The sequence below is a fragment of the Besnoitia besnoiti genome, chromosome IV (genome assembly GCF_002563875.1).
Source record: "Besnoitia besnoiti strain Bb-Ger1 chromosome IV, whole genome shotgun sequence".
Lineage (NCBI taxonomy): Eukaryota > Apicomplexa > Conoidasida > Eucoccidiorida > Sarcocystidae > Besnoitia > Besnoitia besnoiti.
In genome coordinates, this window is record NC_042359.1 from 3,685,976 (window position 1) to 3,707,887 (window position 21,912).

The following is a 21,912-nucleotide window of genomic DNA, read 5'->3' on the forward strand; positions in this document are numbered from 1 at the left end:
GCAGTAGTGAATGGCGTCTGTCGCTTGTACTTACCGAGAGAGAGAAAGGTGGGGATTCTGTCCAGAGAGCTCACGGGTTTGTTTACGGTTACCTGATTAGCGGAATCGTCTGTCGCATCTAGATTCGAGTTCGCGATTCTTTGCACAAGTGGTTTCATGTAGAACGGGGGTGAATGGTAGTCTCGACTAGCGAATGTGGGTGTTTTCGTCATCGCGCCAGTGTGCGTTGATGTAGGAGAAAGGTAGGGGAGAGGTCTGTACCGCAAATCGGTGGGAAGGCGCTTCCACTGATAGCGCAATGAGCGGGCACTGCTTCGGTCTTGTTCACAATCTGGCCTCGTTGACTACGGCCCAGCGCTAACATTCTGCTGGTTGGGGTCACCGTTCGTACATTAAGGGCTCAGGAGCGCATGCTGCGAACGTAACTAGCGAACAGAGCCGCTTCACCGTCCACTTTCGCTCAGCCCGTAGCCTGGATGAGCCACGGTAACAGCTGATCCCTCGCTCGTGGTTGCAATTTTTTTGCTTCCATCTTTTTCTCGACGAGACGCTCAAACTTTTTGAAGCTCCCCGTTGCCCAGCGGGTAAGAGCGCGCGCAAGCATCATTCGCACTGAGTTTTGGTCATTCGCGGGCCGTGTGCTGCGACTGAGGACGACCCCGTGCTTTTCTGTGTTCCGGATCTTGGAGAGAAAAATGCCACATCCCACCCATGTGTCTCCCCCGCGGAAAGCGGCGGTGCAGCCTGTGAAGGAACTAAAGAGGTCAGCATCAGCCGAAATTGGACAGAAGCCAGAAAAGAGGACGAAAAGGTCCGCGTCGGTGGCTGAGGAAGCCAACATCGTGGCAGGCGGCAAGCGTAACTGGCTGAAGGACGGCAGCGTAGATGAGCGCCGCATCCGTCTGTTGACAAAAGAAGTCGAGGAACCAAAGGCCGACGGAAAGGTGGTGATATGCTATCTGCAGCGGGATCTCCGGGTGCAAGATAATTGGGCACTTCTCCTGGCGCAGGTAAGAAGAACGGGCTACGCTGGCAGAGTAGCCGATCATGTGCGCACCTCGAACACTATACCGTTAGTGGGCGCGACACTAACTACTGTCCAAGTTCCCGTCTTCAAGACAGGTACACTGCTTAGGACGCCACATGGTTTGATGTAGGCAGTGGCGCTGACTGAAGTCTATTTCGATTGTGGCTGAAGGTGCAAGATGTGGTATCCCCCTGCGAAACACCAAAAACTGAAGATGTTGCGGTGGCAACACTTGACTGTGTTCTGAAACCCGCAGGAAGCGGCGCTCTCGCTGAAAAAGCCCCTCATTGTGATTCATTTGCTCGTCCCGGGCCTCGCATTCTACCCTTCCCGGCGCCACTTATCTTTTTTCATGGGGGGCGCTCGCGAAGTCGAAGAAGATCTCAAGGCACTGAATATTGGTTTTGAGCTGCCCATAGTCGCCAGCAAAGACCCAAAAAAGAGACTTGAAGAGGCCAATGAAAAGATAGAGGAGGTGTTTGCCACGCTCCAACCAGCTCTGGCGGTGTGTGATTTCAACCCACTCAGGTATTGACCCTACACGATATTTATACACATACATTTATATATATATATACGTACACTTATTATACATATGTATATATTTTTGCGCCTGTTTGCGTTGTACCATGTAAACAAATGTTTTCTATACGCAGAAAGGAATTGGTGAAGTATAGGTGTACACTGAAGGGAATAAAACGGTTAAAAAACGCAACACTGTCGCCTGCCCGTTATGGCCCAACTAGCTCTCTCTCTGTCTGCGTTGTGTTTTACTTTTTCTGTAATGTGCAGGCTGCCGGTGCAGGTCACCGAGGCTCTGACCCGAGTTTATGCAGAAGGTCTTTCGCCTCTCTACCAGGTTGACACACACGGGGTAGTACCGTGCTGGGTTACTTCCAACAAGATGGAGGTACGCTTATCCAGCTCGTCTTCATTTGTTTGTCAGCCGACAAGGATGCAACTTACCGGCGTAGTGGGGCTGCTCTTTCGACTTGCTCTGTCATCGGCATCGGTACTCGGAGATAGAACTCCATCAATCATGCATCCCCCGTTCTCTGCCATGTGCTCGTAGACTGCCGCCCGCACACTTCGGCCGAAGCTGCAGAAGCTGATGAAAGAATTCATGTTGCCCTGCCCACCCGTTAAATTCCATCCGATTCCGTGGACGAGCAAAAAGTTGTTCCCGTTGGATGAGCAAAGAGTTATGTCCACACTTAAGCCGGAGCCCCCCGAGCCACTGGACTTCTGGAAGCCAGGAACGAGGGCTGCCCTGGGAATGCTGAAGGCATTTGCAACTCCGCAGAACCTTGCAAAATATGGAAAAGCTCGCAACGACCCTTTAGCCGACGTCCAGAGTGATTTGTCACCGTATATTCACTTTGGCCACATTGCGGTACACCGCTGTGCAATGGAAGTGTTCAAGCTGAAGGAGAAGACCACCGACAAAGCCGTCCTTGACGGGGTGGCTGCCTTCTTCGACGAGGTCGTTGTGAGAAGCCAGCTGGCGGAGAACTTCGTTTTCTTTAATCCTCATTATGACGATGTGAAAGGTGCGCCGGCTTGGGCGCAAGAGACGTTGAACAAGCATGCAAAGGATAAACGGGAACCGCAGTATGATTTCAAATCGCTCGAGGAGGGGAAGACGTACGACGACCTGTGGAATGCTGCACAAATGCAACTCATCCGCGAAGGGAAGATGCATGGCTTCCTGCGTATGTACTGGGCCAAAAAACTTCTAGAATGGACAAAATCGCCCCAGGAAGCGCTGAAAACTGCCCTACAATTGAATGACAGGTATCACTTGGACGGCACAGATCCGAACGGTGTAACAGGCTGCATGTGGAGTATTGGAGGCGTTCATGACCAGGGGTTCAAGGAGCGTCCCATTTTCGGCAAAATTAGATACATGAATTACCAAGGATGTGAGCGCAAGTTCGACGTCAAGACGTTTGTATGCAAATACCCGGGGGCCGCAGAAAATGCACTGAGTGCGATGAAAAAGGGATTGCTGCCTCCTGCCGGTAAACCACAGGAGGAAGTTGAGGAGGGGTCCACCAAGAATCCCGATAGAATCAAGGAGCGCATGATGAAGAAAACAGAGCAGCACGCGGCGGACACCAAAGCAACTGCCCTACCTCGAGAAAAGAAGACCGGTCAGAGGCAAGGAGGACAGACAAAACAAGAGAGGAAGAACAGCGCCGCGGAAGAAAAGGTCCGCTCCGAAGAAACTAGAGAAATGCAGGAGGCCGATGCCGGAGTGCAGGAAGTAAGTGCATGAAGAGCAGAATACTATCCAAGGTTTGAGCGGAGGCACGCTCGTAAGGGCCAGCGCATTGAGCACTCGATTGCCGACACTTTTCACGAGAGCGTTGGCGGTTTGCTTTCCGCAGTGCGAGAGCAACATCAAGACAGTGAGCTTGCGCGGGAGCAACCAATCCGAACATGGCTGTGGATGATCTTGCGTCTCGCGATCAAGAAGCGCTTTGGCGTCGTTCCTGCTATGTTGTTTCGTAGGAGTGTGCGGGCGAATAAGCTAGGAGGGTTGGCTGGAGCCTTCGCAGCCTAGGGTGGTTAAGGCCTCAGAACTCGTCGCGGCAATGAGTGGGGAAAACTTGTCAAATGACCGAGATGAACGGGGGGCCGTCGGGGCCAAGCGCCTGCCGCGCACATTCGACGTCTAGTGTGACGCGCCTGAAGAGCAAATTGGACCCGTAGGCACAGGCAGATGGTTAGAAACGCGCGTAATTTCTTGATGACTTCGTGTTATGAGCGGTATCTTGTTGACGCGAGAAGCAGCTGTCGACGTGGGTGCCAACGTTTTGTCGATCTACTTGCATGCTTGTGATGACCAAACCTTGGCGAGGCAATGCGCTCATCGTAACTCGAGAGCCGCGAAGGCCGTTGTCGAGGCGATGTGGGAGACTTCACTCTCTTGAAAACGCGCGACGACCGCCTTCGCGCATACCGAGCTCTAGAAAGAGGCTCATGCATCCCAAAGTCTCCAATGCAGTGCGCTCGTTGGAAACTTACGGCTCCGTGTCGTTGAATAGAGTTTGCGCAGTTTTTCGACGGTAGTAGGTGGAAAAGATGTATCAGCTAGTGCACTAGTATGCAGAACCTTTCTTGAGTTGGCGCGGCGGCAACTCTCCCGCAGATACATGCGGGCTGATGCTAACGAAAGCGTTCGTAAGCCTCTCTGAAGGGTGAACGCCGTTCGACTTCCTCACGTCTTGGACAGCACACCCGCGCACACGCCACACTAACCCTTCAGAGAGATACTCCTTTTCTCGTGCTCTGAGGCCGCTGCGACAGCACAACGAGGACTACCGCAGTGTGTGCCGCGCTTCAAGTATCGCGGGCTGACGCCCCTGAACGCAGTCTGAAGGTGAGTGCGCACGAATGCGGGTCACCATTTTTCCCGCGGCTCTGATGGTGATGCAGCCTTCGTGGTCACCGGGAGAGAACGACGTGCATTGGAGCAACTCATGTGTGACTTGCAAACAAATATAATGAGGAAGGAGTCAGTGGGCGCCCTCCATTACTTGCGGCGAGAGCTCCTTCCCAACACAAGAAAACTGAGCCGGTTTTGGCGGCAAAAAAGCAGCCGCTTGTTAATAGCCGAGCCTCAGCAAGGGGGAAGGCGGAGGGGGGGAGGAGCAGGCGACATTCAGCCGAAACCCCGTCAGGTTCTCTCAACCTATGTAGTGGAGTTGATCGACTGGTGAGCGGTGAGCCGTTTAGACATTTGGAAAAAAAAGTTTCCGCGAATTCGTCAGAATTCAAGGGGTTCCCGCCAACAGCTATCTCGTCCCGACGTTGCATCTTGGTGCACACATTCCCACTTTCACGCAGCAAAAATACTACGGAAGTCGTGAAATTCCTACTACCTGTATATCTACGCATACGCGTTCGACATAGATTTCCGCGAGGATTCTCAGCCCACAGCAAGCCGCTGTGCGTCGCTGGATCGCCCAGGCCTTCACTGCGTCACGAGGGTGTCTTCGAGTTTCCTTCGTTTCCTCTTCATCGCGGCGACAAACGAGGACGGGGAGGGGATTTTCGTTCCTGCAAGCGAGGAAGCCTTTGCGAGAGGCCGACACACCCCGTCGTCGGTCGCGTCTTGGGCGACAGTCGGTGAACCACACACAGAAAAAGCCGAATTTTTCTTCTGTCGCCCAGGCAGAGGCCGCGGAATGGACGACTGCGCGTCTCTCTGGGACCGCCCTGCAGAGTCCCCCCCTTCACGTGGACCGACCGCCGCTGCGTCCGCACGCAGAGGCGGACACGACTTTCCGCATGACCGACGCGGCGACGCGTGGGAGGCCGTTCTCCGATTTACTGGCGGGATTCGGCAGGGAGGAAGCGGTCGCGGCACAGATGCCACTCGCTCGGGGGCGGAGTCTGCGCGAGGCGTGGATGACATTGGGAGCGGACTGTAGGCGATGCACAGACCCTGAGCTTCCTCGCCTGCCCGCTCTTCGTCGTGGCCGTCCTCGAAGGTCTCCTCGCCATCGCTGGAAGGGAGGAAGGCGGTTTCGTTCCAGGCCTCTGACCCGACCGACCCCTCGGGCGCCTCGCCGTCGTCCTCCACCTCCTCGAGCTTCCGCTTCTGCCGCGCCGCGGGCGCCGCCGGCATCCTCGCGCCCGCGGCGACGCAACTTGGCGCGGCCGCAGCAGAGCGCTTCAGGGGCAAATCTGAAGACGATCTGCTTCCGTCGCGCTCTCGCGCCTCAACCTCGCCCGCTGAGCAAGTCGCCGGCAAGCTGGCAGTCTGCAGAGGCCTGGCAGCCAGCGGGGAAGTCGCGTGCCCGCGCCGCGAGCCGCCTCCGTCGTGCGAAGCTCCCACGGCAGTCGAGGGACACCTTTCCGAGGCCACTTCAGCCTGCGAAGAGAAAGAAGTCGCGCAGGATCGGATGACACACGTGGAGCACAGAAAAGAGCTAGTACTGATCAGTGGAACAGACGCACGAGCTGACTCTCGCAGAAGCAAATACACTGCGGAAGGCAATTCCCCTGAACAGACCCGAACCTGTGATGGAGAGAGGCCAAGGACGCGGCTCGAGTGCGCAGCTTCGTCGCGACATCAAACGCTGCGGATCTGCAGTAAGCAGGCGTCTGCGAATGGGCTCTGCCTCTGTGGCTCCTGCCCCCTGTTCGCCACTCTCGAAAGCCTCCTGAGGAGGGCATGCCCGGTTCCCATGCTCGACGACTCAATACTTTCTAGGCGCCGAAGCCGAGGTCAAGAAACAGAAATGTGTCCGCGTTTTTCGAGGACTTTTTCACAACGGTGGTATTGTGAGTTGCTTACGCGTGCGTAGTCGTGCGGATGCGTGCGCGACTGGTCAAGACGGCCCCCCTCGCGCGAATGCGGGCTAGAGACGACTTCTGGCGCGCGACAGATACTCTGTGCGACGTTCTGGTCGCCGCCCCTATCTCGCCGATGCGAATCGCCAGCGGCGTCGCCCGCGACCCCGGGTCTCCTGGCGACCTTAGAGACACCCGCGCCAGCTTCAGGCGAAGACACAGGGAGCAGGCCCTCTCGCGGTTCCGCGCAAGCCTTTCGAATCCCGTTCTGAAGCGCGTCGCCCTCCTTTCCTGGCAAGGCGCCACGCACCTCGCGCGGCGAAGCTGGCGGAGACTGCAGACCCAGCAGGTCCTCGTCGTCCTCGCCGTCTTCGGCGTACGCCTTCTCCCGGCGCAGGGCTTCCAGCGCGGCCGCGCCCGAGGCCGTCGCGTCGCCGGGTGCCCTGGCGGCTGGGCACGCCTCCCCGGAAGGCGTCAAACGGGCTCTCGAAGCTCTCGCGGAGGTTTCCTCTGCTGCCGCGGCGCCGCGCCTCCGTGCGGGCGAGGCATCTGGCGAGGCACAGGGCCGCGAGAGGGAAGGCGGCGCGGCAGCCGCGGCAAAGCCACACGCGGAGGACGCACCGGAGCGCGAGGCAGACGGGGCGAGTGGCATGTCAGGAGGGAGAGACGGTGTGGGAGATACAAGGAGAGAAGAGTGAGATGAAGAAGGCCAGCGTGCGCGCGGATGCGCGCCAAGGGTGAGGCTATGCGTCTTTTGGAAGCAGGCGCCGACTTCGGGATTCCCAAGAGCAAACCCGTCGCCGGCCGCAGGCTCGGAAGAAATCGAGAGCTCGAGGTCCCCGCTTGCTGTAGATACGCCCGAGAAGGGCAAGAGGAGCGGTTCGTCGTCTGAGGGGCATCCGTCGCAACAGAGCCCAGAGGAGGACGACTGTCGGCCTTTTCGTTCCTCGGGCGCCAGCCGCGCCGCTCTGTCCTCCTTCCGTTCTCTCCAGGCGCGTTTCCCCGCCAGCCAGCGACGCACCGCTCGCTGAATCTTGCGCAACTGGAGAAAGAAAAAGTGCTTTCCGCGCCGGTTTCGAAAGCCCCACCAGTGCCGCTGTATAGACACCGCCGCAGCGTGCTGTCTCGCCACGTGCCTGCGATTCAGAACCCCACGCCACACTTTCTGCACCGCCACCGCAGCCTTCCTTTCCATCGTCTCTCGCTTTTGTCTGTATGCGTCTTCTTCTTGCCGTCGCCGCAGCGCCGCGTGCGCTCTCTCCAGCCGCAGTTGGCGCGATCGCCGACGCGCGAGGCAGCCGCGGAAAAATGCCTGGCGAGACAGTGGAGAGCAAACGCGGACGCCAAGAAAGTATGCAGTTGCGCATACACGCACTCGGAAGCACCGCTTCGTGCTGACCGACCAGAAACACAAGTCTGGAGCGGACGCCCCCACATGCCTTATATACCTTAACTGTTCCCTTGCTCGGGGTAGCAACGGAGCTGAACCAGCCCTCCGTGTCTCCCGGCAGCTCAAGTCCTTCCCCGCGAGGCGACGCTGACTGCCGTCCGGTTTTTTTCTTTCTCGGTCTCACCGCGGGCAGTGCTGCACCATCCCCGGTCGAACACTATGCAGTAGTCGCAAGGCTGCTCTAGAGGATGTACGTTGCTTGCGGAGCAGCGCTACCAACAATCACCAAGAAGATCCTACCGAATACTCACGTGCTGAAGCGTTCACCTGTTCGCCTAACCACTGACTCCACTTTGAGCGTCAAAAGGCCCACCCCTCCCCGACGTCCTCTCCCCATTCTCCAATCCTCTGTTTTTCCACCTTCCGCTGTCTTTCTCTTTGTCCCTCTCTCCGCTTCTCGCGCTGCACTGGCGTCTGGCTGCCACCCTGAAACCTTCTCGCTTTTTCTCGCCGTCCCCCCGCTCGCGTCTCTTCTTTTCCACGCGTGCGTTCTGACCTGAAGTCTCGTCGCGGCCGCGGCAAGGCGAGCCTCGCGGCGTCTCTCCTCCCGGGCGCGAGCAGCGTGTCCTAGAGCCTCGAGGAGCCCCGCGACGGCGGCGGCGACTCGGCGCCGCGGCTGAACCACGCGGAGGGCGCGAACGGCGCACAGCGACGCGAGGAGGAAGGCTGAACAACGCGGTGACAGAGGGCGCACAGACCCGACAAGATGAGAGGCCCTTTCTGCCGATCCCGCGACTTCCCTCGCAGCACTACAGAGGCCCGCAGCATGACTCGAAGGGGAAAAGCCCGTCCCGCCGTTGAACCCGCAAGGACATAACTTGGGGAGTCCAGGACGAGAAGAAACACGCCGCAGAAGCGAGGCTCAGACAGAAGGGAATGCTAGTGAAATACCAGCCACACGCCTCAGGCCGCAGACTTATTCGTCTCGCATTGAGGCTGCCGGCGAAGGAACGCCGCGGAGAGACCGCAAAGACTTTCGCGCAGCCAGGAGGCCGGAAGGCGGAGGCGAAACAGAGAGAGAGGAGCGTAGCCAGGGGAGTGACGATGCAGCGAGGACACAGCAAGCTTTCGAGAGAGAAGGAAGGGAACGACGACCCCAAACGATGCAAAAGAGTTTCGTGGACTGTCAAACCCTTCGCCCCCGCTTGTGTTTGTCGCGGCGGTGTCGGTTTTTCACGACGCCCTCCCTGAACTTGAGACGCTCGCCTACCTCTTTGTTTCGCAAAGGCCAGCCGCAGGCGGACGCCGATGAGGACGTGTCTGAGTACACGCCGTCGCTTTCGCTTGGCGTGCGCGGCGAGCACCGCTGCGACGACGCTGTCGATGAACGAGGCGGCTGAACAGGGCCCGGAGACTGTCTCCTCGCCCGCCCGCGACCCTGCCTCCGCGCCTCCTCCCCCGCTAGACAAGCGCCGCAGGGGAGCTTTCTTGAGCAACAGCTCGTCGAGGATGTCCATGCACCCGAGGCGGAAGAAGACGCGCGACGAGCCCAACCGATAGGCATCTGGGCAAAGGAGACCGAAGAGACGCGCGCGAAACGATTCCAGAAAGAGCGACGGACAAAGCAGACGCACCAAAAAAGGTGATGCAGCTCACGACAGCCCGAAGCGGGGCTGCGTGAAAAACATCAGCGAGAGGAAACGACTCGGGAGATTGGCGGCGCTGACGCGAACGAGAGAGGATTCAAAGCCAGAAGAGGTAGAGATAGGACAGAGACGCTGCCGAGCGACAGCAGAGCAGACCAGGAAGGAGGCGACCAAGCTCGAAACCCTGAGAAGGGGGATCCTAAGTACGCAGAGAGCTAAATAGATACAAGGAGCTTGACAAGAACTAATACATTTATATAAACGAGAATGATGTAAGTTTTCTGGAATTCATGATACACGGTTGAACTGCGTAAAGATCATCGAACAGTGGCAGGGGGAGCGAAAACGCTCGCAGCAAGACCTGTCGCTCTGCGGAGAAAAACAGTCCCCGTTGTGCGCACCTTGCGGCAGCTGGAGAGCATCCAAGACGAGGGTGGCGAAGTCCCGCGGGTCCAGCTGAAGAGACGAAAACACGAAAATGAGAAAAAAACGACAGAGGTGACGCGAAAGTGACCGCAGCCAGCCCCGCAACCAGCAGCGCCACGCACCCCAGACAGGAACCCCAATGCACAGCGACACAGGGCTCGAAGAGAATTTAGGGTTCTGCATGCAGAGTTCATTCTGCCGATCCCCGAATTCGTGGGAAGGCAGTCTGAATTCGAAAAACTGAAGAATCCTCACCGTCTCGCGCAGTTGCGGGGGGAGCTGCGCCTCGTACCGAGCCCAGAGGTCGGTGTAGGAGAGGCGACAAGGAAACCCGTCTGCCATGACGTGAAGCAGATCTGCCATGCCGCTGAACGGAACAGTCCCAAAAGCCCGCACAAGAGAAAATCATCAGCTTGCCTCTCTCTCGCTTCTGCACTCCATCACCGCGCAGACCCGCCTCTTTCTTCGTGTCCCCCCTCTCCCTCTGCCCTCTTGCCTTCTCACTTTTTCGTCTCTAGAAGCAATAGATTAAGAAGATAAAAAATGCTTCACGCCTGCGCCCTTCTGTCCCTCTCCGCCCTCCTCTGTACCAACCACTGTGAGAAAACAGCCTCAAGAAACTGTCTATCCAAGCTGTTTGGGGGGATCTTCATAACTCTCGGAGGTATAGTCCTCGTTTTGGGCCCGATCCCGCCGCCTCCCCCGAAGCCTCGTGGGCTCCTCGCGCTGCCCTTCCCCGCCTTGCGGCTGCGGTTTCTTCGCTGCTTCGTGCCGGAGAAATTTCCGTGGAAGCATCGGTCCTCTGGAGCGCCTCGCGGGAGGACCGGCGCGTGCAAGAGGACATCGAACCCCTTACCTGCATCGCAGCTGCGTGTGAACGTAGGGCTCCTCGAACACGGCCGCTCGCTGTTGTTGATTCGGCTTGACGCAGCGAATGAAGTGACAAGGCTGATGCAGAAAGGGACAAAGCGAAAACGTCGAGGGAGAAAGAGTGGACTCTGCGCAGAGCGGCCACTCTCGGTGAAGGAGAGAGGAAACGAGACGCGTTTAAATGCGCTGTATGCATATCTTGTCAACGGCGCAACGCTGGCGTGGCGCGGTTCACTCTCGAGACACAGACAAGGCCGCAGGCACACGGCTCAGCCTTTCTGGGGGATCCAAAAGACGGCTGAGCGCCGCCTCTGCAGCCCAGCTGAGGCACGGAAGCCACAGCACCTTCTCAGCCGTTTGGGCGAGAAGCTGGAGCCGCGGGAAACGTTGAGGGTTAGGGTTTACGGTTGAGGCGTCTCCGCTAAGCCCCCCGAACTCTCATTTTTGACACGGCTGAAAGGACCCGAGCAAAGAATTCTCTCCTGTCTGCATCCTGAACGTCGCGGTCCACGCGCGCCTCGCTACGTGACTTATTCGAGCGGAAAAAGGCTCACAGTTTCCTGCAGAGACTTGAGAACCTGCTGAAGTTGAGAGGCGAAGTGGACGCTCAGCGTGCTCCGCCGTCCCCCGCCGCCCGCCTTGGAGCCCAACGCGGTCGCAGGCCCTCGGGCGCCGGGCTCGCGGGGCTTGGTGTCCCCAAGGAGACTCGTGTAGGCTGCACACGCGCGACCCCACACGGCACACGGGCGCACACCTTCCGGAGGTTCGCTTCGTCAAAACCTTTCTGCTCCACGCGCAGCACTCGAGAAAGAGCGCACTTAGACCGTGAGTTCGGTGCGCAAACGGACGAAATCCGCCTAAACAAGCGAGAAAGAGGCTGCTCACGCGTTTCGCTCTCCACTCTCTGGAAATCCGCAAAATGAAGCTGCGGTGTTACAGGTATAGACGTATATAAGTCTATACATGTTCACGGTACGCGGCGGCTGCCGCAGACCAGCGAGGCTACCGTCCGCGTCTCCCACCTGCGGCCTTCTCGCCATTCCGACAACGCGGAGAAAAACAGACCCCAGTCCGCAGTCGAAATGCCGAACGGCGAGGCGTATTCGCTTTGGTTCCCCCCTCTTTCTTCTTTCAGCGCTGCGTAGATCGGCCTGCGGTTGCGCTCCGCAAACTTTTTCTTTCAACTCTCACTCGTGCATGCACTGAAGAGGCGTTCGAGCTCGTCAGACGTGGCCTCTCCATTGGAGCGGCAAAAATCCCGCGCGTCGTAGGTGACGTCGCAGGCAAAGTGCGACACCGTGAAGTGAAGCGGATCGCCTCTCTCTCCTCGCAGCTGCGAGGAGGACGGCTCTGAAAAAAAATCCCAAAATTCGGAATCCGCGTCCAACAAAACTGCACGAAACACACACTGTCGAATCCTCATGCGCTGTTCTTGCGAGAGAGAAAAATCCGCACGAGAGGCAGAAAAACACGCTCAGGCCCGAGAGGTTCCAACAAAGAGGGAGCTTACTGGTGCCGCGGATGAAGCGTTCGGCGCCTTTATTCTTGACCTCCGCCAGCAGCTGCTCCAAACAGATTTGCGCAAAGACACTCACACGTTTCTACAAGTGAACAGAAAAGGCTCGAGGATCCCCTAAACCCCAAGGCGCCGCCCACACGCCCTCACAGCCTCGGCCGAAACTCTAAACCCTCGCGTCGAAGCGAGAGTCAGGAGAAAACGAAGAAAAAGCAGACGGCGGACGCCGCCTCTTCCCTTTTCCCTTCCCGTGCTTTACTTTGTCTCTCCCTGTTTTACACTCCAGCACGTCCCCTTGTGCCGTTTTCGTAGAATTGAACGCCCTTCTTTCCTTCAGCATGTGCCTCAGGTCCCTGTTGCGCCGCGTGGAGACCGCGCGCCTTCTCCCCTTCCCCTCGTTGCTTGTGACGCAGAGGTGAGCTAGCAACCCGTTCCTCGAGACCCCTCCGACGAGTATTATCACCCTCTTTTCTGTGTCTCACTCACCCGGTTGTAGAAGACGACGTCTCGATCTCCCTTGACTGGGAGTCTGCCCGCCTCTTCCAAGATGCCAAAGACTCCTGGAGTCTTTAGTGCCGCAGCCACAGAGGCAAGCTCTCTGGCCTTCGTCGCCTCCTCCTCCTCCTCTGGGCGCGCCGCGTGTCTCCCCTTCGGATCAGCGAGTCTCCACACGCGGCCGTCGGCGTCGCACGCCACGCAGAAGTCGCTGGTGAGCGACGAGCCCGCAAGCAGCGCACACAGCAGCGCGCTCGTGTAGGTCAGCTTCTCCGCGTTGCTCATGCACTTGGCTCTCAGGACTTCCGAGATTAAGACAGCCTTCTGCGCGTCGCCCCTCGCGAGCGGCAGAGGCGGCGAGGCGCAGGGCGACGCAGAAAATGTCGCTGCGAGTGCAGGCGACGACGGGGCGGGCGACGCCGAGAATGGGCGCGCAGAAGGAGCAAACGGAGACGAGAGAGGCGACAACGGGATGGGGGAGTGCGCGCCGCCGACGATCAGGCACTCCTGCAAGTAGAGAAGGCGCTCATGCAAAATCAACTGCTGCAGAAGGAAGCAGTGCAAACGCTCGTTCGCGTAGTTGATGCAGAGCTGCTCCAAACGATTGCTGCTGTGTCGCCGCTGCAAACAGAAAAAAAAAAAACGCTGAGGAGGGCTTACACGTCAGGAAGACCGAGGACGAACCCGGTAGACGCGAGGGCAAAGGAGAACTCGCACTGGAGTTCCGCAGCAACTGAGTGAGACTAAATCGCTGGAGGACTCCGGCCCCGAACAGCGAAATCAAAACGTCTCTGAGTGCATGGAGCATCTCGGAGATTCCACAAAACGCAACGGCGCAACAGAACGCACTGGAAGACAATCACAACCAACGCCTTCAAAGCGAAAAACAAAGAAATAGTTTGAGAACAAACACTCCAACAAACGGACAAAAAGAGAAACTTCGAAGTCCCCTGGGTGCGTGGATCATCTTCTGGCTTGGCCCCAGACGCTAGCGGCGTACGGACACCGGGTGAAACTGGGGTTTCCTAGTGCCCTCACCAAATCTTCGAATCCAAAAATGTCGAGAATTCCAATCGAGTGCTTCCCTTCGTCCTTGGCGACCACGGATTCGTCTGCAACAAGGCCACCCGAAAACGAGTTCAACTCCATTCGGCAACGAAACCTTAAAAACAGAGTTGGTGTTGGAGCGAAGGGCTGCGTGTCTTCTCAGGAGAGCTACTCTTGCACTGTATACACACCGCGCTTCGGGCCTCCTGCGCCTTGGCTCTATCCCGCCTCAGGACATGAAAGAAAAAGCCTATAGTATCTTAAGTACTACGTATGACCTTCGGCCTTGAGAACGTATTATCTCCACTCTCTCTTTCCGCGTAGTCTCAGGCAGATACACTCCTGCTCATGAGCTTGTATATCGTGAAGCTTGTTCGGATTTCTTCGGCTCTGGAAATAATGCTGATTAACTTTGTTCTTTTTCCATTTTTTTCTCAACGAACCTGAAGGCGCCTTCCGCAAACCGGCAGCCGCGGTCCTGAGCCCTGCGTTGATGCGCGCGACCACCGCGTCAAAGGCTCGACTGTATAGAGTCTGCAGACGAAACAAGAGCGGAATGTAGTCAAATCGGCATAGTTTGAGGAGCCCTCGCTTGGACAGTGAGATCCGCCAAAGCGCACTCACTAACCCGCGCGACGATGCCTACACAGCAGCACGACTCGGCTTTTAGGCTTCACGCCCGCATCCAGATAACCCCCCCCCCCCCCCGTCCCCTCCCCCTCCGCCTGCCGCTGGCTTGAGGTGCAGATATATCACTTTTCTTGAAGCTCGCGAGACGCCTTACCTTGCATGCAGAATCCCGCGCCGCGGCCGCGCCTTCGAGGTCAAAAAAAGAACGCGTCTCGCGCACCGACCGAGAGAGGACAGCTAAACGAAGCATTTCCTCGCCCTCGTCGCCACAGGGAAGTCCTGTAGAGAAGTGGACAGCCGTCGCACTCTCCATGCAGGAAAACACAGGACAGGCAGGCACTACACGACGCGCCTTACGCGAATGCGCGAGTTGCGTCATTCGCTCGAACCTGCGGATCCTCTTGCCGCCTGCCAAAATGCGCATCTCCCCCATGCAGCTATTCAGAAAAAAGACTTTCTCGCGATCTGCCGCACCTCTCCCTGCCTTTGGCCGCAGTGTCCATACACCCCCGAGAGCCCGGAGCCCGTGTCTCTGCCTATGCTTTTTCTCATTCATCGCGCGCGCTTCAAAGCCCAGCGACACACACAACCCCCTCCGCATGCGTGTTTTTGTACACTGGAGTGAGTCAGTGAGACGCCGCCCACGGAGAAGCGCTCCAGCGGAGAGCGACAGACATTCGCGACCCCTCCCCTCCTCGTCGCTTCACATGTTGGAAGCGTGCGCAGGCCTCAGGAGACATGCGGCGGGTGTCTTTTGAGGCGCTTCACGCAGCCACAGAACGGCTAGCTTTTCGCCCGCCACCGAAGGCAATACAGCTTTTGTCTGTAGCACTCGTGATGCTGAGGAAAACGGGTCAGCTCGTACCGAGGAGCCTCGCCGCCGCGCGCAGGCTTTCGCGCGAGCTCTCCGCGACCGCGACCGCTTCCGAGCCGGGCGCGGCGCCCCTGCCTCTCTCGACCCTCTCGCCCGCGTTCGTCCCCGCCTGCGGCGAGAGCAAAGGAGACACTTTTCTCCGCTTAGACGCCGCCTCGGAGCTCTCCTGGTCCACGAAGGCGACGTTTCCCAGGTGAAGAATCGCCGCGAGGAGCCTGGAGCAGTCGAACAAAAAACGCGGAAGCTCACCATCGGGGGGGCTTAGGCGAAAGACGCGGCTTCACGGGCAGCAGACCGCAGAGACAGCGGCGCTGGAGTCGACGAAACGCGAAGATATACACCTTTCGCACCTCTGGCGAGTAGCTTGAATCTAACGCGTCTGCCATTTCCGCCACATATGTTCAAGTCCAACCTGACGAGAGTGTAATACAGTATATATTCAAAGAAGTTACGGACGGAAAGACTCGAATCCTCATTTTTACTATATATATATATATATATATATATATATATATATATATATCTACATACATAGCTACATAAGCGTGAGCATGCGTGGATGAGAGAGCAAGGACAGGAGAACGACACATCTTCACAGAAGCGCTGGCACGGCGCTCACCCTCAGTGCAGCACCCCACACAGACGCCGACGCATCCCTCCGCCGCGGAAAACTCTTTTGAAGGACAGAGAACGACACGTATTTGCAGTATCTACGCACGCATATACAGAGAATGATGTAAACTTATACACGGTTGCGGAGGCGCACAGGCCGCCAGCTTCAGGCGCGCCGCCTTAAGAGAGACTGCACGGACGCGCTAACGGCTTCGACTCGCTGCCGGTGCGTTGGGCACCTCGCATCTACGCTCGAGTCAAAACCGAGGCCGGTTCCAAGCCCGACGCCCGCAGGATGTTCGAGGAGGTCTGCTGCACACGCGACTTCGAGGGAGCGGGGAGAGACTTACTTGAAGATCCGAGACTGCAGCGAAAAGTCGATCCCAACCGTGGTCATCGCTCGCCTGGAAGAAAGAAACACGCACAGACAAGCAAGGATTCGAATTTCCAGTTCCCCTTTCCTCGCCCTTCGCCCTCGTTTGCTACGAGGCGCAGATGGTCTCACACGTGTGGATACATGCCGCAGGCGACCCGCGGTACCGGACCGCGGCAGAGGCCTTGACGCCTCGTTTCCTTTTAAGCGGTGCGCGCTTCACGGTGCCTCACTCCACGGTGCCTGCAGAAATTCCTCTCCTCTTCATCACACAGCTTCTGTATCGGTTCTCCTACATCATGGATGCATACGCGGACATGCATGCGAAGAACCCCTTCAGATGCGTGCGGCCGCGGAAGCTCTCTGCATCAGCAAGTGCGCCACCAATGACTCGAGTCTCGCTGACGCGTACATGTGCCGCAGCGCCTGCGTCTCACTTCCAAACTTCAGCCTTACGTGATCCTCCGCAGGTCAGTCCACGGGGAGAGAGGCCGCATCGCCTGCGCTTCGTCGGTTTCCGCCGACTCCTCGGCGCGCTCGTCTTCCTGCTTGACTCGCGCGCCTTCGGCAGACTCCCCAAAGTTCAGCAGCCGAAAGGCCGTGGGGCCCTTATCAAGCGCGAGCGTCTCGAGAAGGTCACCGAGGGCGTCGTTCTCGTCGTCGGCTGCCCCGGTTGCGCCGCAGTCCTCGCGCCCCCGGGAGGCCGCGTTGCAAAGCGCGTAGAAAATGTGAAAACCGAACTCGTCTGCGGGGATCCGCACCACCTGGGTACGCAGAAACCGAAAAAAGCGTCACAGAGACCTCACGCGAAGCCTGTCGCGAAGAAAAATAACGCTCGCGCCCCCAAACAAGCCACCGAGCCACGCGCGAGCGCGCGACCGAAGCATTGCAGCTGAGACGAGAAAGCGAAATAACGAAAGCGCGGGCGCGCGCCAGAAAGACCAGAAGACAAAAGACAAACGCGCTCGCAGCCATCAACGAGGTCGTTTGACTCGCCGTAGCCCGGGCCCTGTATAAAATAAGAGTCAGCCTGTCGATGCCTCGTCAGTGCTGCGGCGCTGCGACGCGGAAAAGAACTCCGCCTGACACGAGACAGCAGCCTCCAAGGCAACGTACGCGTTCTTTTGCGAGGAGGTACGTCAGAACGGAGGCTCCAGTTAGTTTTCCGCGGTCGGTAAAGTGAAGCATCAGCATCTTGCCGAAGCGGCTGCTGTTGGTATTCAGCACGGTGCGCGCTGTACGTACACCCCGCAGAAGCCCAAACGCGAACTCAAGCCACGAGAGAAAACCCACCGCGGACTCGAAAAACGGACACATCGACGTGGACAGCCATCATACACGCGAACATGCCCAGCAGAGACCGGTTTGGACACGAAACACACGTTGCAATTCTACAAGCTTCTGCTTTCGCTGCTCTGCGTCGCGATACATTAGGTGCGCGTCGGTGTTCACGGCTGACCGCACACCAGGCCGTGTTTTATACTCTGCGTCTTTCACCCGAAATGGGCGACACGCATGCTGGAAGGCGGCAGGAAAACGACCAAAAGCACCACACGCCTCACTCTGCGTGGGATGCGGGCCCTCATGACCTTCATGGGGAGCGACTCGACACTGTTCAAGCCGCCAGCAAAACGTGAAGAATCTCCTGTCTAACGCGTCTGAACAGAGAAAGGACTGGGAAGTTTTTGCCGCAGCGCCAAAGCCGGTCAGCCTCTCACCGTTGCCAAAGGCTTCCAGAACAGGTCCGCACTGAAGCAGCCGCGCCTCCATCCCTCTAAAAAAAAAGATTTGGCAGCGCGAAAAAACTCGAGCGCGTATGAATATATCGAACAAAATAGAAAGTTTTCTTACCCCTCTTCATGTACAAGAAAATGTGTGAACAGTCGAAATGCCGCGGAAGGCGCACACAATAGCTGTATTCGTGAAGAGAGTTACGCAGGCATTCTGTGTTCATTCTCGAGTGCTGCTGAGTGTGACTGAGAGAAAAGGTGTTGCCTCAAACCCAGTCCCACCTAGGCGTCGCACATCAGATCTCCAACTGTCAGCATCATCTTTGGAGAACTAGAGATCTATTAGGAAAGAAGGAAGCAAATCGAAAAGAGAACTGAGGTGCAAGGGCAGCAAAGGCTCACTGGCAGTGGGCGCCGTGGCGGTGGTCGGAGACAGCTGCGAGGTAGCTCAAAACGTGCTGAGAAAAGGAACAGAAAAGCAGGAAAATCAAGGCGTATGACAGCTCAGCACACACGCAGCAGACAGCAGGACAACGATTCAGATGCGTGTCATTCCAAAATGCATTCTATGTGGATGTTTGATAGGCCTGGAGACACACAATTGCAAATCTACATCAAGCTGACTCACATGCTACCGCAGACCCGAAGCGGCCCGGAGTCAAGCGCTGCACTTCCTATCGCCAAAGATCCACGCGTCACGGTAGTCAGCGACAATACATCTACTCTAGACATCTGCATCAACGTATCTATGGATATATAGAGGACATACACCAAACCAAACGCATATGTCTATAAATGTACGCGTTTCCCTCGGAGTAGCCAGGCACCGGTGCCAACTGACATAGGCCCTGCGCGATCAAGAGAGCCACATGCAGATGAATGGGAGACAGCCGCACCGCGCACGACTATTTCCAGCGAGTGACGATTCGGAGACACCGCCCCCCTGCGTACTTTAGACGTCTCGGTCTTCCCTGCGCCGCTTTCTCCGCTGATCAGCACCGACTGACTCCGTTTATCTGCACAAGCCGCGCAAATACATGCGTTCCACGTTCAAGCGTCTCCCCCCGCACAGCATACCCCGAGGGCCCTGTCAAGCACGATCACGCCTCCAAGCGTCTGAATGCAGAGCCCGGAGAAGCCTGCCGTCTAGCCATCTCCTGAGAACGCAGTTCACGCCTCCGGATTCGCGGTCTCGATCCCATCTCTCTGGATCAAACTCCCCATTCGCGACTCTGTGCGAAACCCTCATCCCTGGGCCTCCAGACGGCGCTGGCTTCCACACCACCCCACCGAGCCACCGGAGACCGGCCGGTCACCTGTCTCCGCCGGCGCTCGAGCGGGGGCGAGTCGCGGTCCCTCGCCTCCCTCCGCCCGCGGCTCAGACGCCTTCGGCGCCTCGTGTCCTTCTCCTGCGTCGCGCCTGCGCAGGCAGCGCAGCAGATCTCCTAGCTTGCCTGGTTCCGAACTTCATCGAGGCCCGCCTGACGAAGGGAGCAGCGCCCTCTGGAGCATGGATGCCTTCGCTGGGCGACTTGAAGAAGCTCACCTCTGACGAGACGGCAGTAGGCGAACTCTGCGAGAGCGAAGGGGTGAGGCACCTGGCGGCTGCCTGCGAGTCCGCGCGCCGCCGAGGAAGCGGCTTCGAGCTGCGAAGGCGCCTCAGGATCTGTGGCATGTCGGCGCGCCGGCGGAGGCGACGCGAAGAGCCCCGAAGAAGAGGAAGGCAGACACGACTCAGAGGAGGGCGGACGGCTTGCGGCCGCATGAACAGCGGAGGACGCAGGCAAGAACGAAGACGTAGGAGTGGAAGTGCAGGAAGGACTCGAGAATCGGGAAATCCAGCGGCGATCGTACAAGTTAAAGAAGCGGTAGGGGTTGACCGCGATCAGAAGCGTCCCCATGTAGGTCTGAAGGCATCGTAGACACGGCGTGCGAAGACTGCATAATGCTATCCTCGCAGGCGGAGACCCCGCGGGCCATTTCATGTATTTCGGGGGCCGTTTCGGCGCACTTCGCCAACATGGAAACGCCCACAACGTGCCGGTCCGTCAGCAAAAAAGCCGTCAGCGTGAAACGCGGACTGCGTCCCCAAAAAAGCGAGATGAGACAGACGGCGCCTTGCCCGCCAGGCATGCGCCGAATACAAGCTGCCTCAGGCTGCGAACGCGGGCCTGCGCCTGGGACTGATGATTCCTCCTTGACGCGATGTATGAGAGGGAATATCTGCGCTGAGGCACGAGGACGGGTTTCGCCAGTTCCACAGCTACCGCCCGCGAACGCAGGCGCCAGGTTGCCTTTCAGCTCGATTTCCTCTCCCGAGTACGTACATAGATCTTCCTCTGGCGCTCTTCGGCCGCGGCTTCTGTCTCGCCAGCCACGCGCGCGAAGGCCTGGGTGAAGCGGCAACGAATGTTGGCGACGAGATTCGCCTCGTTAAGGTGCTGCATCTGAACAGACACGAAAGCAGGACGCGAGGCCTCGCTGCGTCGTTTTTGTGCCGCCGATTCCCTCCCCGTAGAGACAGAAAACAGGAGGCCAGTTTTCGACTTTCCGGCGAACCACGCGCACACCACGCCTAGAGCACATGCATTCAAGTTACATTCCCAGCACCCCTTTCTGGGTTCGAGGCCGTATCGGATCTTCCGGGATTCGTCACTAAGAGATGCCGCGGAGCCCAGAAAAATGCGTAACTCTGATTGTCACCTCTGCAGCGTCCATTCTTCTAGTGGATTCGCCAGCGTCGTTGCCGGCTGAGGAATTCCGTTGAGTGTCCATCAGTGGATGACGCGGAGAAGAAGTGGAGGGGCATTTGGCGCCTCACCTACCTGAGCATTATCGTCAACAGTCCCACAAGCATCGTCGCGCAGAAGAAGATCTGCCGGCCGAACCCTGACAACAGTCTCGTGATCCTTGCTCGCCTCAGCGCCGCCTTCCGCGTGGCCCTGATCCCCCCCGCATTTTCCTTCCGAAGCCTTGCCCTCCGGACCAAGAGAAACCACAACCTCAACGAAGTCGTCAGGATCAGCGCCCCCCCTGCGCGGATTCGGCACGTTCGTTCTCACGACGTCGCGCCTCTGCGCGGTCGCCTGCGTGGCTGGTTGCGGTGTACATACACCAGAACAGCCCTCAGGGGAGCATGCGATGACTTTTCCTGGGTAAAAAGGGCGTTCGCCTCCGGACGCGGAGAACTGAGGATGCCAGTCGAGGCCCCTTCCCGAGCTGGGTGCATCAAAGGCACTCGCTTCGCCGTTCACCCTCCTTCCTTCCAGCCTGAGCGAACCGAGCGCAGGATTCGGCGTCTCTGCAGGAAACGACCTGTCAAGCGGCGCCGAGGGGGACGGCGAAGCGTCGTATTGCTGCGCAACCCGAGGCGACTCTCTGAAGAGCGGCGGAGTCGCAGCTGTCTGCGGCCGCAGCGACGAGGAGGAACCGGCGCTCGTTGCCTCCGCAGCAGAGGGAGGAGGCGCCTGGAAGCGTGCCCGGGTGGCGCGCTCTGCGCCAACCGGCGGAGTGCTAAGGCGCGCGGAAGGCAGACAGCGCGCGGGGACCCAGACGAGTCTGCCTGGCCGCAGGGAGGCCCAAGCGGGTGAGGACGCCGGAGGGGGGGTAGGCGCCTGCGGACGCTGCGCGACAGGGGGCGCCGACATCCTACAGGGCGAAGACGCAGCTGGGCGGGGAGCGTGTCGAATTCGCGAGCGCACAGAAATCAGTTCGCGCGCAGAACCCTGGAGTCCGGGCAGCGGAATTCCCCAGAAGCCCGTCGAGGGGCGGGGGCTTGCAGACATGGCGAGGGAGCTGCGCGCGAGGCAGGCGAAGCAGGCGATGCAGGGCGAAGGCCACAATGGGAAGGCGACGCGGCAGAGGCCTCCACTGGAGCAGAATCCGCGAAAATGCATGAAGAGGCCTCATCGGAAGGCGCCTGTGCGTGCACAGAGTGAGGTGTGGCGGACGTCCACCGTCGCGTGGGCCGTC

General features: G+C 58.3%; 2 protein-coding genes across 2 annotated transcripts; one reads left to right on the forward strand and one right to left on the reverse strand.

Annotated features, from left to right (window-relative positions):
• Positions 1-695: 695 nt before the first annotated feature.
• Positions 696-3,305, forward strand: BESB_056400 (FAD binding domain of DNA photolyase domain-containing protein; the record flags this gene model as incomplete). Its single annotated transcript, XM_029364075.1, has 4 exons — positions 696-1,010; positions 1,284-1,555; positions 1,820-1,937; positions 2,100-3,305. The coding sequence occupies 4 exons, from the start codon at positions 696-698 to the stop codon at positions 3,303-3,305; spliced, it is 1,911 nt and encodes a 636-aa protein (XP_029219998.1).
• A 1,701-nt stretch (positions 3,306-5,006) lies between these two features.
• Positions 5,007-21,725, reverse strand: BESB_056410 (uncharacterized protein; the record flags this gene model as incomplete). The annotated part of the gene is made up of 24 exons (XM_029364076.1): positions 5,007-5,909; positions 6,336-7,643; positions 8,278-8,447; positions 8,992-9,285; positions 9,769-9,823; positions 10,049-10,160; positions 10,650-10,741; positions 11,218-11,378; positions 11,855-12,013; positions 12,174-12,225; positions 12,666-13,295; positions 13,713-13,786; positions 14,165-14,255; positions 14,506-14,630; positions 15,217-15,440; positions 16,188-16,241; positions 16,667-16,974; positions 17,327-17,445; positions 17,929-17,984; positions 18,343-18,398; positions 18,892-18,956; positions 19,487-19,847; positions 20,268-20,387; positions 20,766-21,725. The coding sequence occupies 24 exons, from the start codon at positions 21,723-21,725 to the stop codon at positions 5,007-5,009; spliced, it is 6,549 nt and encodes a 2,182-aa protein (XP_029219999.1).
• Positions 21,726-21,912: the final 187 nt, after the last annotated feature.